This window comes from Dendrobates tinctorius, unplaced genomic scaffold (assembly GCF_039654945.1).
Source record: "Dendrobates tinctorius isolate UK_male_01 unplaced genomic scaffold, ASM3965494v1 ptg000143l, whole genome shotgun sequence".
In the NCBI taxonomy this organism is placed as follows: Eukaryota; Metazoa; Chordata; class Amphibia; order Anura; family Dendrobatidae; genus Dendrobates; species Dendrobates tinctorius.
The window spans coordinates 44815913-44832721 of NW_027361810.1; the positions used below are offsets into that span (position 1 = coordinate 44815913).

The 16809-nt window shown below is 41.4% G+C and overlaps 1 protein-coding gene across 2 annotated transcripts in view; it reads left to right on the forward strand.

Annotated features, from left to right (window-relative positions):
* Window positions 1-231: 231 nt before the first annotated feature.
* Window positions 232-16809, forward strand: part of ITGA6 (integrin subunit alpha 6) — a 74825-nt gene continuing 58247 nt past the window's right edge. The window contains exon 1 of one of the 2 annotated variants that reach the window (XM_073545887.1): window positions 232-536. In XM_073545887.1, coding sequence (XP_073401988.1) covers window positions 349-536 — 188 coding nt within the window. In that variant the 5' untranslated portion in view covers window positions 232-348. The remainder of the gene's footprint in view (window positions 537-16809) is intronic. The other variant, XM_073545888.1, reaches the window with a different exon arrangement.

Below are 16809 nucleotides of genomic sequence, written 5' to 3' on the forward strand. Positions count from 1 at the left end.
GAGTGGAGGGGCTGGCTGCCGCCACTTCTGGCTGTGCCGGTGCATGGTGTCTGCCCCTCCCCAGCTCCGCACACTACCAGGCAGAGCTCCCAGTGAAAGCACCTGCTGTAAAGCCCGGAAACTGGGGCGAGTCTGCGAGAAGTGGGCAGGGCAGGGGAGCCCTGGAGAAGAAGAGACCTCACCCCCGGGCTGCAGACAGGACGGGCGGGGTCTGCGCTCATATAAGAGCCCATCTCTCCGGAGAACAACGACAGCATTGAGTCGCGGAGTGGGACGGGGAAAGGGCGCAGGGAGGGGGCAGGAATAAAAAGTCGCAGGGTGAGACATAGCAGAGGACACTGGGCACACATGGCGGCGGCACGGCGTAGGATGGCAGCAGGGCTGTACCTGCTCTGCTCGGGGCTTCTGCTTCCCGCTGTGATCACAGCTTTCAACCTGGATACTGACAATGCCATCCTGAAGCAGGGAGAGCAGGGGAGTCTCTTCGGCTTCTCATTGGCCATGCACTGGCAGCTGCAACCTGAGGACAAGAGGCTGTAAGTGCGACATTGGATGCGATCGCATCGGGCGACAGGATCGGGCAAACGCTTTTTTTTTTGCTACTTTGTAATGCCAGGGATGGAGGTCTCTCCTGGATGATGTGATCGAGGCATGATCAATGATCACTGGTTCTGCTGCAATAGCCACAAGAATCGGTATTATGTGCATTTCATTGCTGTTGAAAGCAGTCTATTATTTTCTGTTGTCAGTCATTTCAGGCAAACAAGGGAATGATTGTGGGGATATTTTATAGGATTGCTGAACTGAAGCCCCCCGTGATCACTGAGTTGTGATTTAATTGGTGCGTTTGGCCCCTGTTCACACCTTTTGGATTTGTCCCAGATTTCAATGTGGATTTTACCCCCACGTTAATCCGCCCCTCAGTCATGTGAATGGGGTTTCCACAAAATCGTTTACGAGCTACAGAAAACTTTAGAAAAGTTTTTTTTTTTGTCCTCCCCATGGAGATAATTAGCGGAGTGACAAAGGGGCTAATCCTCCTTCGGATCTGCCGCTGAAATATGAGTGTCACCTACAGATCTCCGGCGAAGGAATACACGTCAGAAGTAATGCTGAGGTGTGAACAGAGACTCATTAATGAGTGATCTTATAATACGTGGCTACGATTGTCCACCAGGCCAAGAGCCACTCTGGCTACTAACCAGGGTCCTAACTGAGCATATGGAAGCCTGGAGTGAACATCCCCTTTAAGAGTTCTCCTCCTGAGCTTCCGGAATGAATGTAATGTGTCATGGCTGAATCTTGGTTGGATCTGCTGTAATATCGCGCCTTGTCTGATCAGAGGGTCTGTACAGTCTATACAGTGACCCCCGGCAGATATGAGCACCTGCATTGTGTTTAGTGCCTGGGGCAGAGGCTCAGATCACTGATTTATTGCACTTTTTTTGCTCGGAGTGTATTGAAGGTATTGGTGCCTCGTCACCTTCGTCTTTGAACATCTGCCTAGGTAGGGTAGAGGTAGTGGACTTTGGAACGGCGGAGTAAATGATTAAACCGGTGAATAATATATGTAACGTTGCCCTTTATAAGTTTTTCACTTCTCTCTTCTTCATGTTCTTCCAAGGAACGCTGAAAAAAATGTGGTAGAAGCAAACTACAAAGCTAAATGACTCCACAGTGTGCGATGAATGGGGGGCTCTCAGGCGGGACCATCGGGGCTAAATTGTGCCACTAGAAGGTATTTTTGAGGACTACAAGCCTCATCATCTTACTGCAGCTCACAGTTGCGTGATACACAATATTAATTTTCTAAAAATGTAGTTGTCCATTTCTGCTAGACTATATTTTTGGTTCTATTTGTGGGTTGCTCAGGAGAAAACCTTTATGGTCACCTTTTCAGCTCCCTCACCCGGCTTTCTCCCACTTCCGTACCGTAAACCTTGCTAGTTATGTAGTAATGCAGGAATGTATCACTGCATAACTAGATACTCATCAGTGAGCTCGGAGAAAACCTAGTGAGAACTGTAATAGCCATTATATTGATTATCAATCAGTTTCCCAATAATTGCTTTAACAGTGATGATACAAATATGATTTTATATTCTGTGGGGTTTAAAAACTTTTTAAAAACTTTTTGGAAATAGAGAAAAAAACTTGTCTGAAACTGCTGAATTCAGCAATATAATAATAATAATAATAAATGTTATTTCTATAGCGCCGACATATTCCGCAGCACTTTACATTTCAGAGGGGACTTGTACAGACAATAGACATTACAGCATAACAATAATCACATAGATCATAGATACCAAGAGGAATGAGGGCCCTGCTCGCAAGCTTACAGTCTATGAGGAAAAAGGTAGACATGAAAGGTGGGTGGTAACAGTTGCCCTGATTGTATGGACCAGCCATAATGTTAAGTATGTAACAGTACAGACACAGAGGGCTAATGGATGCATAAAGCATTTGGGAACATGATGCGAGGAACCTGGTTATGGTAAAACTTTTGGCTGTGCCACCCAGGGATAGATTAGGTTAATATGTTGAGGCGATAGGCCAGTCTGAATAAATGCGTTTTCAGGGCACGCTAAAAATTGTGGGGATTGGGGACTAACCGTACTGACCTGGGATGTGCATTCCAAAGAATTGGCGCAGCACGTGTAAAGTCTTGGAGACAGGAGTGGGAGGTTCTGATTATTGAGGATGCTAACCTCAGGTCATCAGCAGAATGGAGGGCGCTGGTAGGGTGGTATACTGAAACAAGGGAGGAGATGTAAGGTGGTGCTGAGCTATGGAGGGCTTTGTGGGTGAGGGTAATAAGTTTATACTGAATTCTGGAGTGGATGGATAACCAGTGTAATGACTGGTACAAGGTAGAGGCATCGGTGTAACGATTGGCGAGGAATATGATCCTGGCTGCAGCATTCAAGACAGATTGGAGAGGGGAGAGTTTGGTAAGAGGGAGACCGATTAGAAGAGAGTTACAATAGTCGAGACGAGAATGAATAAGAGAAACAGTAAGAGTTTTTGCAGAGTCAAAAGTAAGAAAAGGTTGAATTCTAGAAATGTTTTGAGGTGCAGATAACAAGAGCGAGCCAGTGATCGTATGTGGGGGGGCAAATGAAAGCTCGGAGTGAAGTATAACCCCAAGACAGCGGGCCTGTTGCTGGGGATTAATGAGTAAGGGGACATTTTGGGGGACAGAAGGTTCAAACAGATTGAATTAGATACTTAGTTTCTAGAAAACACAAACTCCTGAGGTTTCTGGCACCACCTTATTCCTCTCTCCCCATTGGACTAAACATGGATGGTAGACCAAGTGAAGCATGCATGTTTATGGGGAAGTCGTGAGAAATAACTAAGCAATAATTATTCAGCCAACAGTCATTTCAGTCGTATGATGGCTTTCTTAAGCCGCTGTGTTTTTATACTTAATTATACTTATCTATTAATAAACGTAATGCTTTTTTTCGGCTAATTTTTTTTTTTTTGCATTGTGGACAAGAGTGCAGTAACGTATTGTATATTTTCATAACCTAATGTTTGGTTTTTCAAATATGGATGTAAAATTCACCTTCACAAAAAAAAGCCCCAATCACCTGGTGTGAATCAATTACAATGGTGATTTGGTTTTTAACTTAAAAAAGGAAGCAGCTTTATAAAAAAAAAAAAAAGAGTGACGGTGACAGGGTGAGTCACTACAAATACCATTGAACCCTGAGCCTACACCATCTTTTTTTCCGAGCCTGAAATATGTAGGAAAACTGGTGGAAACATGAGCTATATTTGCAATTTTAAATATTAGAAGGACAAGTAGATTATCTTCCCAATCACAGTAATTATAATCTCATATGAAGGGTTAATTGCTCCCTATAAACCCTACCCCCACTTTGTACTTTGTCCCCATGGGAATTCTTTAGAGTCTCTCTCCCCCATCCACTAATGTTTGCTTTGTTCAGTGTGCTTGCATTGGCTTTTCACACCCCAATGACTTCTCTCTGTGTGCTGACTGTCAGCTCTCTAATAAAACATCACTGGAAGATTAGAATGGAAATCGGAGGACTGACCAGAAACCACAGAACATATTACTTTGTGTGCTGTGGCTTCAATATACATTGTATCAGCTTTATTTTATTAGTGGTATTTTGGTAAATATTTATTTTCAACAATAATGTGTTTAACATTGGACATAATAAGTCATCGGTGAGGATCTGACTCCCACTGTCTGATATGAGGCTGTGGTGGACCCTTCATTCCCTCGGTAGGTGTCTGGTGTTTAAATGTCCATCGATTACACACTGATGGACTCCACAATGTTGTAAAATATAGAACTGTTGAATACCCTTAGGGCTCATACTCACTTGGGAGAGACTCACATGATTCTCGTGCGAGTCTCTCGCATGAAAACCTGGCACAGCCGCCGGCACTGGGACCAGAGCGTGCGGCTACATGTATTTCTATGCAACCGCACGCTCCTGTCCCAGTGCTGGCGGCTGTGCCAGGTTTTCATGCGAGAGACTCGCACGAGAATAATGCGAGTCTCTCGCAAGTGAGTATGAGCCCTTACTGTTGTATTACTTTCACCCAAATCATGCATCAGATTTGCACCATGTAATCTTAGTAGCAATGATGACTTCCTATATAGACCCTGATCCTGATCATGAACCTCTTGGCTGCTTCTCTAATTAGTGCACTTCTTGCTTGGGATGTCAGTTTACGGTGAACGGACTTGGTAGGTTTGCAGTTGTGAGATACTCCTTCGATTTTTTTTTTTCATTTTTTTTTCTGAATGATGGATTGAACTGTGCTCCGTGAGATGTCCAGAGCTTGGGCTACTTTTGTATAACCTACCCCTGCTTTACTCTTTTCCACAACTTTATCCCTGACCTGTCTGGTGTGCTCTTTGTTGTGCTGTTTGATCCCTAAGGTTCTCAAAGAAATCTCTTGAGGCCTTCACAGACCAGCTGTAGTTATACAGAATAAATTACACCCCGGTGGACTCAGCTTACTATGTGACCATTATGTGACTTCTGAAGACAATTAATTACTCGGAATTTTATTTAGTCATTTGTTTATTGTCAGATTTGAACCCAGGACTCCTCTCCTGCAAAGGTAAGGCCCTGGTCACACCATGTTCAGCCCTATGTTTGCGGTATATGCCATGATATATCCTAGTGTATATACCAAATGGTCATGGTATAGCCTTTTTTGTGGTAGTAGACTAAGCTATTTTATAGAAAGGTGTTCAGTAAAAAACATATAGGCTTATTTTCTATTAGCGATTAATCTCACTATATACTTTATACACTAGGATCAATTACAGCCTTCTGTTGGAAGTATACGTCAGATTATCCTATTGAAATATAGCTCAAACAATATTAACGTAACTGCAGCCCCAAGCACAATGACACCTCTGTACATGTAATCGTACCTGGTGCTGCAGCTCTTTGTTCTTAATACTGCAGATAAGTGGGAGCTCCAGGGGATGGAACTCCACCGATCAGACATTAATGGATTAAAAATAGATTTCTTGGAAAACCACTTTTACAAACTAGTCCAGGGTGACAGTGTTTATTTACTTACACATCTGTATTATAGGGGTTGTTCCTAGTATATAAGTTATCGCCTATCAGTAAGTTAGGGGAAAACTTTTTGATTACTGGGGGGTCTGATTGATAGAACTTCAATCAAACTCGAGAACGGGTCTCTTTAGGGCCCTGTATGAATAAACCGAAGGTTGTGCAGGTGTGCCTTTGCTCAGTTCATTGGCCATGGGACTGCTGGAGATAGCTGAGCTCTGTACTTGACTTTCTCTGGAAGTTCTATAAACAATGAATTGGGCGGAGGTACACATGCTCAACCTCCTCACCATTAAGACTTGTCTCTGCAGAGCTCCAGTTTTGGAACCGGTGGAGTTCTCAATGGTCGGATTCCCAATGATCAATAAATTATCCCCTAATTATTCCTTTAATTTCTTGTTTTTGTAAGTCCCATTCATGCTTGACTTTCCCCCTCATTTTGGTAATTTGGTGGAGTGGATGGGCTTCAGTCCTCTGTTCTATCAGTTTGTTGGTGTCCCAGGAGTTGGGTGTTTGCAGTGCTGTTGCAGGCTCTTTCATTGGCAGTCCCATCGGATTTGCCATGCAATATAGTGCAGCGTGCAGCACTATCCTTTCAGTTAAAGCACCATTCTAGATGTTTTCTTTATTTAATCACTGGAGTGGTGCCACTAATGTAAGAGCCTTGACCCTAGTATTATACTCACCAGTCTTCAGCTCTTCCCATCGCCTCTCCGATGCCTATCCGCCATCGTATGACCGCATGTTCTGACTGATTGGAAGTCAGAGGTATCGGTCACAAGCTATCAGTGCAAGTCTAGGAGAGCCTACGTCTTGCTTTCATAGACTTACATACTGTAAACAAGTGATTTCCGGTTCGCCTGGGAAACATTGAAACGATTCGGCAGGTCACAATCTGCAGAACACAACTGGAGTGGTGCCAAGAACAGAAGAAGACAGTGGCTGGTAAATATAAGACTAGGGGCAGGCACCTTAGATTAGTAGCACCACTCCAGCACTAAAATAAAAAATAAAAAAAATGCTAGAGTGGTGCTTTAAAGAGAGAAACCCATTGATAGAACCCCGACAGACCCCATTATTAATCGGGGGTCCGTGGTATCATGTCACAGGTCCAGCACTACGTTGTAATTTCCCGTTATAACATAAACCCTGACCATAGTGTGAAGACAGCATAGGGCATATTAATGAATGGATTAATCTCTACAAATGTATCCAGGTAACTTTCACGAACACTAAATAATAGCAGTCTTGTGTATGAGGCGTTTGCAGAGCATTGAGACTCGCTGGCATGCTCTCTTCACAGTGCGGCGTCACTCTTACCAACGTGTACATACAACTGGCTGCATCGGCTGGTAGAGAATTCCAGGACAACAAAAGGTCAGCGCTGTGAATGCTTCGGCCTAGTGTTCGGTCTGGCAGCCTTTTGTTATTCAATAGGCTTAAGTTGGAGGAGAAAATGCAAACTATTGGACTGAAAAGTTTACTACTCCCCCCCCCCCCATGAAAACACATAATAGACATGATTTTCTTATAAAAGGGTTTATGTCGTTAGAAGCTATGTTGGCATAATAATAATAAATTTATTTCTATAGCGCCAAGATATTCCGCAGCACTTTACGTTTTAGAGGGAACTTCTACAGCCAATAGACATTACAGCATAATAATAAACACATAGATCATAACACATACCAAGAGGAATAAGGGCATCTTGCTTTATTAATTAGAAGATCATATAGAAGCTATATCCAGAACAGTATGCACAAAAAAAGCCAGATGTCCTGTTAATAGGTCTGAGAAACTGACTGTATACACTGTGACTCCATGGGCTGGATTGCGAGGATTAGAGTGCCGAGTTGTCAATAAATACTCAGTCTCCTTTAATGAGAAGGTCCAACATGTTGAAAAATTCATTCTAACTGTTCAATCCATCCAATTTTTGCCGGAGAAGATAGGGTTTCCATTGCACTGGCAGCACAGCGGGGAAAGGGCGGTCAGAAAAGGAAATTTAGCCTTACAGTATATGCATGAAGGTTTTTCGATATTGCTAGACATTTTACTATTTATTCATTATATTATGAGATTATTAGTGAACTTCAGAAATATGATAATCAGAATATGATTTTTGGGGTTCCCTAATTCTGGAACCCCGGAAATATCTGCCGACCAATGTCGGAAGTCTGCATTTAGTGCTAGGAATAAATATAAGATTTTGGCTCTATATCGAGACCTATAAAAAAGACACTTTTATCCAGCATTGACTCAAATGAGAGAAGAATTGAACCTATCAGCAGGTTTTCCCCTGATATTCTGCTCCCACTACTTGTATGCACATCCCTACCACCTCTTTAGATCCCCACAGTCGGGCGGCATACCCTTGAAAAATAGTTACCATATACAGAAATGTCATGCTGCATGCAAATCTTTGTCAAGTGGTCCAATGGGTGCCTCCAGACCGTGCTTGATACCACCTCTCTGCCCACAATCGCCAACCCTCCTCCTTTGAGTGACAGAGTGACGTCTCCTATAGATGGTATGGAGCCATCCCCATCCTCTATGCCACTTAAAGGCGGAGTTGCAGCAGTTGCAAGCAAAGAGGTGATGCCAAGTGCATCCCGGAGACACCTACCAGACTATTCAGCACAGATTTGTGTTCATTGTGGGACCTTTATTCAACTATTCTTCAAATGTCTGTGGCGCAACTCTGGGGATATAATGGCGTAGGGACATGCATCATGATGCATAAAAGAAGGTGGTAGCAATTTACAAAGGGAAAACCTTCTGTCTGGTTCCTTTTAAAGGGGCGGCAAAATGGAAGGTCTACCTAGGGCCTCTATTTCCATTGGGTCCTCCAAGGATCAACTTGAGAGTGGAGCGGAGAAACTTTCCCACGCACTTACACCTAATGGTGCTCACAAAATTCAAGTGGATGGTGCTGTAGAATGGAGAGCGGAGGAGGAGATGCTTTGTTTGTTGCCCAAGACCCCTTTCTTTTTATAAAGGAATCGCTAAAGCCAAATTAATAGAAACGTCATTGATTAATGTGTGTGTCGATTCTTATGCCATCATACGGATACCATAGATATATATGTTGTATCTACAATATGTTAAGAACCCAAAGTTATTTTAACAAGTATTGATTGAGTCCTGCAGGAAAAAATGCTGTGATGAATCTTTCCCGAGGCAGTGACAGGAGCCGCTCCCTGCTCAGAATTAACCTGTCGTAAATTTTCATGAATTTCAATCTCACATTCCATCTGACACAGCTGAGTGACTTCTATTGGCTTTGGAGGTATGACAGAGGGGAAATATTTGTGCATCCTGCAGAGTTCAGTGATTTACTAGTTACCCAGGCAAAAAAACCTTTATGGCTCCTGATTTATGCTGTATTGATCCAATATATCCGTTACGATTGGGTCATTGTATAGAGTGCAGTGTTAGGTGTAGCCGGATGGCGGATGCTTTGGCGCATCGTCTATGAAGAATGTCCAAGGTGTCTTTGCCTGATGAAGGCTCGCAATTTGTTACCATCTTTTCAGTTAGCCATTAAAAGGTATCAACTACTGAGGACTCTCAATTCTAAATATTCTTCTATCTACCGGCACCACATTTTAAAAAAGACATCAACAAACTGGAGCAAGTTCAGAAAAGAGCGACCAGAATGGTGACCGGTCTGCAAACCCTGTCTTATGAGGAAAGGTTGCAGGATTTGGGAATGTTTAGTTTGCAAAAGAGAAGACTGAGAGGAGACTTAATAGCTGTCTACAAATATCTAAAGGGCTGTCACATTGTAGAAGGATCAACTTTATTCTCATTTGCACAAGGAAAGACTAGAAGCAATGGGATGAAACTGAATGGGAGGAGACACAGATTAGATATTAGAAAAAACTTTTTGACAGTTAGAGTGATCAATGAGTGGAACAAGCTGCCACGAGAAGTGGTGAGTTCTCCTTCAATGGAAGTCTTCAAACAGAGGCTGGACAGACATCTGACTGGGATGATTTAGCGAATCCTGCTTTGAGCAGGGGGTTGGACCAGATGGCCCAGGAGGTCCCATCCAACTCTACGATTCTATGATTCTATGATTCTAAAGATATATATCTTTCCTGTATCAAGGTTCTGCCCATAATAAACTTATATTATTTAAGCAAACCCCATTTTTGAAATGTACTAGATAAGAACATGTGATGTCTGAATAAGACCGGTTTCACATCCCGTTTGTAGCACACGTCACTGGCTCCGTCTGAAGCCCTGAAAAATGGTATTCGGGTGTATGCGCTTACGGGGACATTGACTTTGATGAAGCAGACTGAGTCACTTTATGCACTAGCAATGTCTGACTTTTTTTAAGCGGGCACAAAAAACGTACACGACTGCGTTTTTCTGCCCACCTCAGAAAGTGAGTAAGTAAATAATGCTTTTTTCTTTTTTTTTAATATCTTTTTTTCAGTCAATATTTGAAAAATCCCTTTAATAGCTTTGTTTATGTATAGGTGTTTATAGACATTAGTTTTATATTGACTAAACAAGATGGGTCTTTTGACAAATCCCACTAGAGAATAGAGGATCATTAGGGATTCATTAGTTTTAGTTATGTTTTTTCCTCCTTTATATAAGGTTCTGTTGATGTGCATTTAACACCAGCTACAAACGGCAGACACACTTTTACCTTTCTGATGTCTACGGTCGGATTAATGCTTTATTGAATAAATACTGTACATGGTGAATAATGCATTTATAAGCACATATTGTGGCTGGTGATGGTCTACTGCAGAATAATGGGAAGTGACTATTTTTGTAGCTGTCACACTGAGTCTGGTAGGAAGTTTCATAACTTTTTTTTATCTTGTTTTGTGCCATTACGTCACTTTCATCAGACTGTTGTGATCTTAAATGGCAATTTTTCTAACAAATCACTGGCACATTGAGGCTGATAAGGCTTCTCTTGTCTATGGTTAAAAAAACACAGTAGCAAGATGACTATAATCCGGCCAGGACATTAATGAAGTGCGGCTAATCTAGTCTGCCCATGCCTGACACATTCCACTGAAGGTGATGTGCAGAAAAGTTTGCTCAGTTGTCCATTAGGGTGATCTTTTGGGAAAAAGATGGAAACCCACAAAAGTAAACAATGAATCTTGGAACAAGTGATACTACCCTCTCTCTTTACATCTGCATTATTTCTGACAGTAAAAAGTGATGGCAGAGCCAGGTCCACCATATGACGGACACCATCCCCAACTGATGCTCCCTATTGACTCCGGTGTCCTCCGTTTCACCAGAGAAAATAATGCAGCATGCTGTTGTTGCGCCAGGTTGTCCTCTATTTTTGCATGATCTGTGACTGATTCTCCACCACCAAATTTACACAGTGATTATTACTTCATTGTAACGAACAGTATGCGATTGTGGCAATTGTCATTATCTGTTCTCGGAGAAGATGGCAATAGGTGTGTAAAGACACCCATACACATATGACAAAGGTGGGAGTATGAATGGTCGTTTATTGGCCGTGATAGAGGCACCTGGGACCACATCGGTCACAGTTTCTTAGCTGATGAGGTTACGAGTGCTGAAAAACTCCCAATATGGCTGATCGGTCTTTTAAACATTAATAGTCAGTCATCTATTGGTTAAAACAAACAATAGTTTCACCTAATCGGCCGACAATTGTTTTGTATGGTTTTAAACTGCCCAATTTACCAGTTCTTTGATATGTAAGGGAACCTTAAAGAGATTCTCTGGTGAAAAAAGTTATCAGCCATTTTCTACTTAAGGAGAATGTGACAACTGGCATACATTAGATGGAATGAGAAATACTGATTCTAGAGAAAAAAGTAAAAGAAGACGTGCAAAGTGGTGGTTAGCAGTGTCGGACTGGGGTGGCAAGGGCCCACCAGTAACCAACTCCAGGGCCCCACTTTTTTACATGTGAATGTAATATTACCCTCAATTACAAATCTATATCACAATGGACTGGATAGATGGATAAATGAATAAGATGCCGCCTTTGCATGTACATAGTGATCCAAGTATATTGTGCCAAGTACTGCTCATATAAGAGGGTGCTGGTCCACTCTTGCACAGAGGCCCACCGGAGGATTCCCCTGTTCTCCTTCTGGGCAGTCCAAGCCTGGTGGTTAGTGTGTCCATGCAGTCAGACTGCGTATTTTGTCTAAAAGTAGTACATGGACAGGTAAGTGGTGAAACTGCCATAAGTGGAGAATCCTGCGGGATCACTCATTGCAAAGAATAAAGGTAGTGTTTACCAGATACTCCATTTGCCATGAGCTATGTCTGGTGTATAACAGACAGATGTCCCAGCCGTAGAAAGATCTTTGATTTGAGGCTTCTTTCCTTGAACTTGTAGTGTGAGATCACCTGAGCGAGCGGTATTATGCAGGTGGCAGTGAGGCGTCCCTGGCTTATTATAGGATAAGCAATAGCTATCAGATGATATAATGACTTGGATCTTTTTCAGTTTCAGACATGAGAACTCTTGACCTGCCTCCCCAGGCACGTTCACGTCATATTTATTGGCACCTCAAGGTTTGTGGATAACAATGTTGTATTTACTCAAGTAAATATTAATGTCAGATGGGAATTTCCTTCCCCACGATTGTGCCATCTATAAGGGAATCTCGCCACTTTCTGTAACGCCATAGAATTGAACTTTTCAGACACTTAATATATATCCTGCCGGTAGGCATACAGTCCATACCTTCAGTTTCAGAAATCCATGAGGAAATTATTCCAGAACCATAATTATTGATTCTTTCTATGTTACAGCTTTTAGAAGTCTGGGCTTTAACAATCCACAACGATTAACTCTGCTGATTTATTTCTTGCAAATATTGCCTGGTATTGTAAATGCCGTATATTTCTCATAGGAAGCTATGCGTAATACAGTTCCAGTAACTGGGGCTAGTAAAGTGTCAATGACGGCCTCCTGACATAAACCTATTTAATTATTTAAAGCATGTTGTGGATTGTCCCTCATTATTGATGACATCTGCCATTGTGAACCCCCATTTAGGCATGAGTGATCAATTTTTCATTCTTTCAGTAGAGACTGTAAACTGAGAAAACCCCAGACATACAAAGGTTGGTGTACTTACATTCACTTATTGCTCATTCCAAGGCATTGGCACATGGTAATTGATATAATTGATAGTGGTGTAATGAAAATGAGTGTCTCTATCATTCCATTATTTTGGTGGTGGTTTGACCACAACTTTCTACTTGATAAAGTGTTTTTAATGGAAAGAACAATTCTAAGAATGTCATAATTAAACAAGTCTTTAATTGCAACTCCCCCTGTACATGGCCGGATTAATGACCAATCATTAGATTTGACCATCTATTTGGGCCACAATTATAGAAGCTGAGAAGTTTCATTTAACACTTAATGACAATCACTGGTTGTATCTTGCTTTTGTCATAGAGGCCATTTTCAAAGTCCATAAGGGACCGAAACATAATTTCTTGGACATTCCGCAATGTATGGAACAAGTTATGCTAACACCTCAATAAATCTTCATTTTCATTTTTTTTATTGTGTCTTTGAATGCCGTGGTTCTTTCTTGGAATATAGATGGGACTTCTCTCTCTGTATTAACGCTCTATTACCTCTACCTAAACAAGAGTGACAAACATATCTACTCTTCCATACACATTAGGTGAACGTTCACTGAACCTACTGATTTTGGCTCAGCCATTGACTATCTAATGCAGGGATCCTCAACCTGTAGCTCGGAAGCCACATGTGGCTCGCGGTCCCATGAATTGTGGCTCACGACCGTCTGCCGGCTTGGTGCATTAGCTCCATGTCTAGCAAACAGGTATGAAGAGCATATCTCAAAATGGTGAATTTTGTGAGTAGCCCTGTACAGAAAAGAATATCTGGATGCACATTTACTGGTCTTAGGGGTTTAGAGATGTTTTAGATATGGTACGCTGGAGGATGGTACTACCTGTTAGAGGAGGTGCTCAAATCTGGAAGTGACAATGTGTTGGGAGTGCTTGATGGGAGAATACTGAATGAGGGTATTGTGGGATCCCCTGGATCTCAGTGTACTGCTTTGGAGTGATTTCTGTGGAAAAGCTTTGGTTATCATTATATCTGTAATGGAGGCTTTGGCTGACAGTACTTTGAAGGGGGAGGAGCTGGATGTGGTTCGCGACCCTCTCTCTAAGCTGAATGTGGCCCGCGACCCTCTCTCTAAGCTGAATGTGGCTCTCAAGGTCAGAAAGGTTGGGGACCACTGATCTAATGTAATGGAGGTGTACTGACAGCTCCCAAAAGGCAGATGCCAGGGAAAAGAAAGGCTGTGCATGTTATGCTCCTTTTGCAGTCTAGCATGACAGTAGCCTCAGAGCTCAAGTAAAATTAGCTGATGTAGAAGGGTAATCTCAGATTCAGGGGAACATTCATTAAAATCAATACAAAGTAAAGAACAATAGAAAATGAATCTGATGGATCAATAAGTAGAGGGTAATACCCAAAAGTCAAAGACTAAATAGTCATGACAGATATAGCTTCCTCTGACCCCAGATGAAGCAGTTGCGAAACACACATATGTGTTATTTCTGGGTTGATTATCCTAATCTCTTTGTCATGACCGCTTAGTCTTTGACCTTTGGTATTAACTTTTATTCGGAGGTATTCAACAGATTATTTTTTAGATTGTACTATCCCTTATATTGTTGACTTTCTTTATTACAAAATGTAGAACTTTTAATTAAATTTTAACAACAAATTGGCGCTCTCTCCTCATTTGTGTCTAATGTGCCTCTGGACTTATTTGGCGGTTTCTAATTTGCATTGGAATAAAATTTGGGTTTATATTTTGATAAATATTGGTCTTGCATCTTTATATATCAGGTATAATTGTATTAATAATGCATTGGGACTTGTTACACTGTAGGATATACACTTTATATACTAAAGAAGCCATTTTTTTTAAAGATTTGATACATTTTCCAACCTTTGAATTGTCTCTAATCATATGATATCATTGTCAGCTAATCTACTGTAAAACTAGGGTAATTGTTCTAAAACAGACTGTTGACTTAAATTACTGTAAATTGACATTTGCGTTTTTTGCTGACTGTATGCTAAAAACCCCTCAGACGATGTGTGTGCTGGAAAATGCTGCAAATCTGTTTATATAGAAGGAAACTTATCTATGAAGACAAGGCCTGGAATGTTTTCACAAGCGATAGCGATATAGCATTATCTCCTATGTCAGGTTCAGTTCTTTTGTGTCGGTGGATTCGTCTTTATTTATTGCATTCCCTCCGTCCTCCGCACTGACAATTCCCTTTTTCCATTTCTGTAATTGTTTTTAGTACAATGCCACCATTTATGGAATCCTATGTAAAAAATGCAAACAACTCGTGTCACTGCATACTTTGCTATTGTTTAATTATAGCTATAAATATTACTGTTAATTCATAAAACTCTGCACCATACGTAGAGCTTGCAGAGAGCACAGATTCAAGGTGATGCGCTATATGACTTCACAGTGAGACTATTCCTAACCGTGGCATATTACCCTTGTGGTTTACGCCAGTTCTCTAGTATAATATATGAAAGTTTCCTCCTAAGGGGAATTCTTATCTCTAGTGTCCTAAAGAGCTCACCTTAGGAATTTCCGATTTAATTGAAGAACATATGTAAATAGAGTAATAAGAAATACACTGTTCAGTTTAGAGATGAGCGAATCGCCAAATTTCCCCAGAATAATCAATATGTGAGAAATCAATTTTTTGTGAAACAAAAGAACTTGAAAGCTTCTAAGTGCCCTGAAAAGACATGTATGACACTGAGGTCTCCTACGACCGTATCCAAAAACTTTCAAGCTCTGTAACACAGACTTGTCCAAGTGACTTCAACATACAGTGTTGTAAAAAAGTGTTTGCCCCCTTCCTAATTTCCTATTCTTTTGCATTTTTGTCACACTTAAATGTTTCAGATCACCAAACAAATTAAAATATTAGAAAAAGACAACACAAGTAATCACAAAATGCAGTTTTTAAATGAAGTTCTTTATTATTAAGGGAAAAAGAAATCCAAACCTACAGGGTCCTGTGTAAAAATGTGCTTGTCCCCTAAACCTAATAACTGATTGGGCCACCCTTATCAGCAACAACTGCAATCAAATGTTTGCAATAACTGGCAATGAATTTTTTACAACGCACTGGAGGAATTTTAGCTCACTCATCTTTGCAGAATTGTTGTAATTCAGCCATATTGGAGGGTTTTCCGAGCATGAACCACCTTTTTAAGGTCATGCTACAGCATTTCAAACACATTAAGCTCATCAGGACTTTGACTAGGCCACGCCAAAGTCCTAATTTTGTTTTTCTTAAGCCATTCAGAGGTGTACTTGCTGGTGTGTTTTTGATCATTGTCCTGCTGCATAACCCAAGTGTGAACAAGTGGCCGGACATTCTCCTTCAGGATTTTTTGGTAGACGGCAGAATTTATGGTACTTGTTACCACAGCAAGTCTTCTAGGTCCTGAAGCAGCAAAACAGCCATAAACCATCATACTACCACCACATTTTACTGTTGGTATGATGTTCCTTTTCTGAAATGCTGTTACTTCTATGCCAGATGTAATGGGACATACTGTACACCTTCCAACTTTTGTCTCGTCTGTCCACAGAGTATTCACCCAAAAGTCTTGGCGATCATCAAGATGTTTTCTCGACTGAGATTAGCCTTTATGTTCTTATTGCTCAGCCGTGGTTTTTGTCTTGGTACTCTGCCATGCAGGCCATTTTTGCCCAGTCTCTTTCTTATGGTGGAGTCATGAACACTGTCCTTAACTAAGGCAAGTGAGGCCTGGAGTTCTGTGGCTGTTATTGTGGGGTCTTTTGTGACCTCTTGGATGAGTTGTCAGTGCGCACTTGAGGTAATTTTGGTCGGCAGGCCACTCCTGGGAAAATTTGCCATTTTTCCATGTTTTTGCCATTTGTGGATAATGGGTCTCACAGTGGTTCACTGGCGTCCCAAAGCTTTAGGAATGGCTTTATAACCTTTTCCCGACTGATAGATCTAAATTACTTTGTTTCTGATGTGTTTGTTCTTCTTGCCATCCATGGTGTTGATAGCTTCCTTCTCCAGCATCACACTTTGAAGGCGTTGATTGTTTTTCTGTCTCCTTTCTTTATCATCCAGGTTCGCATCTGTATGTTACAACAGAAATAAAAAAAACAAACTATGT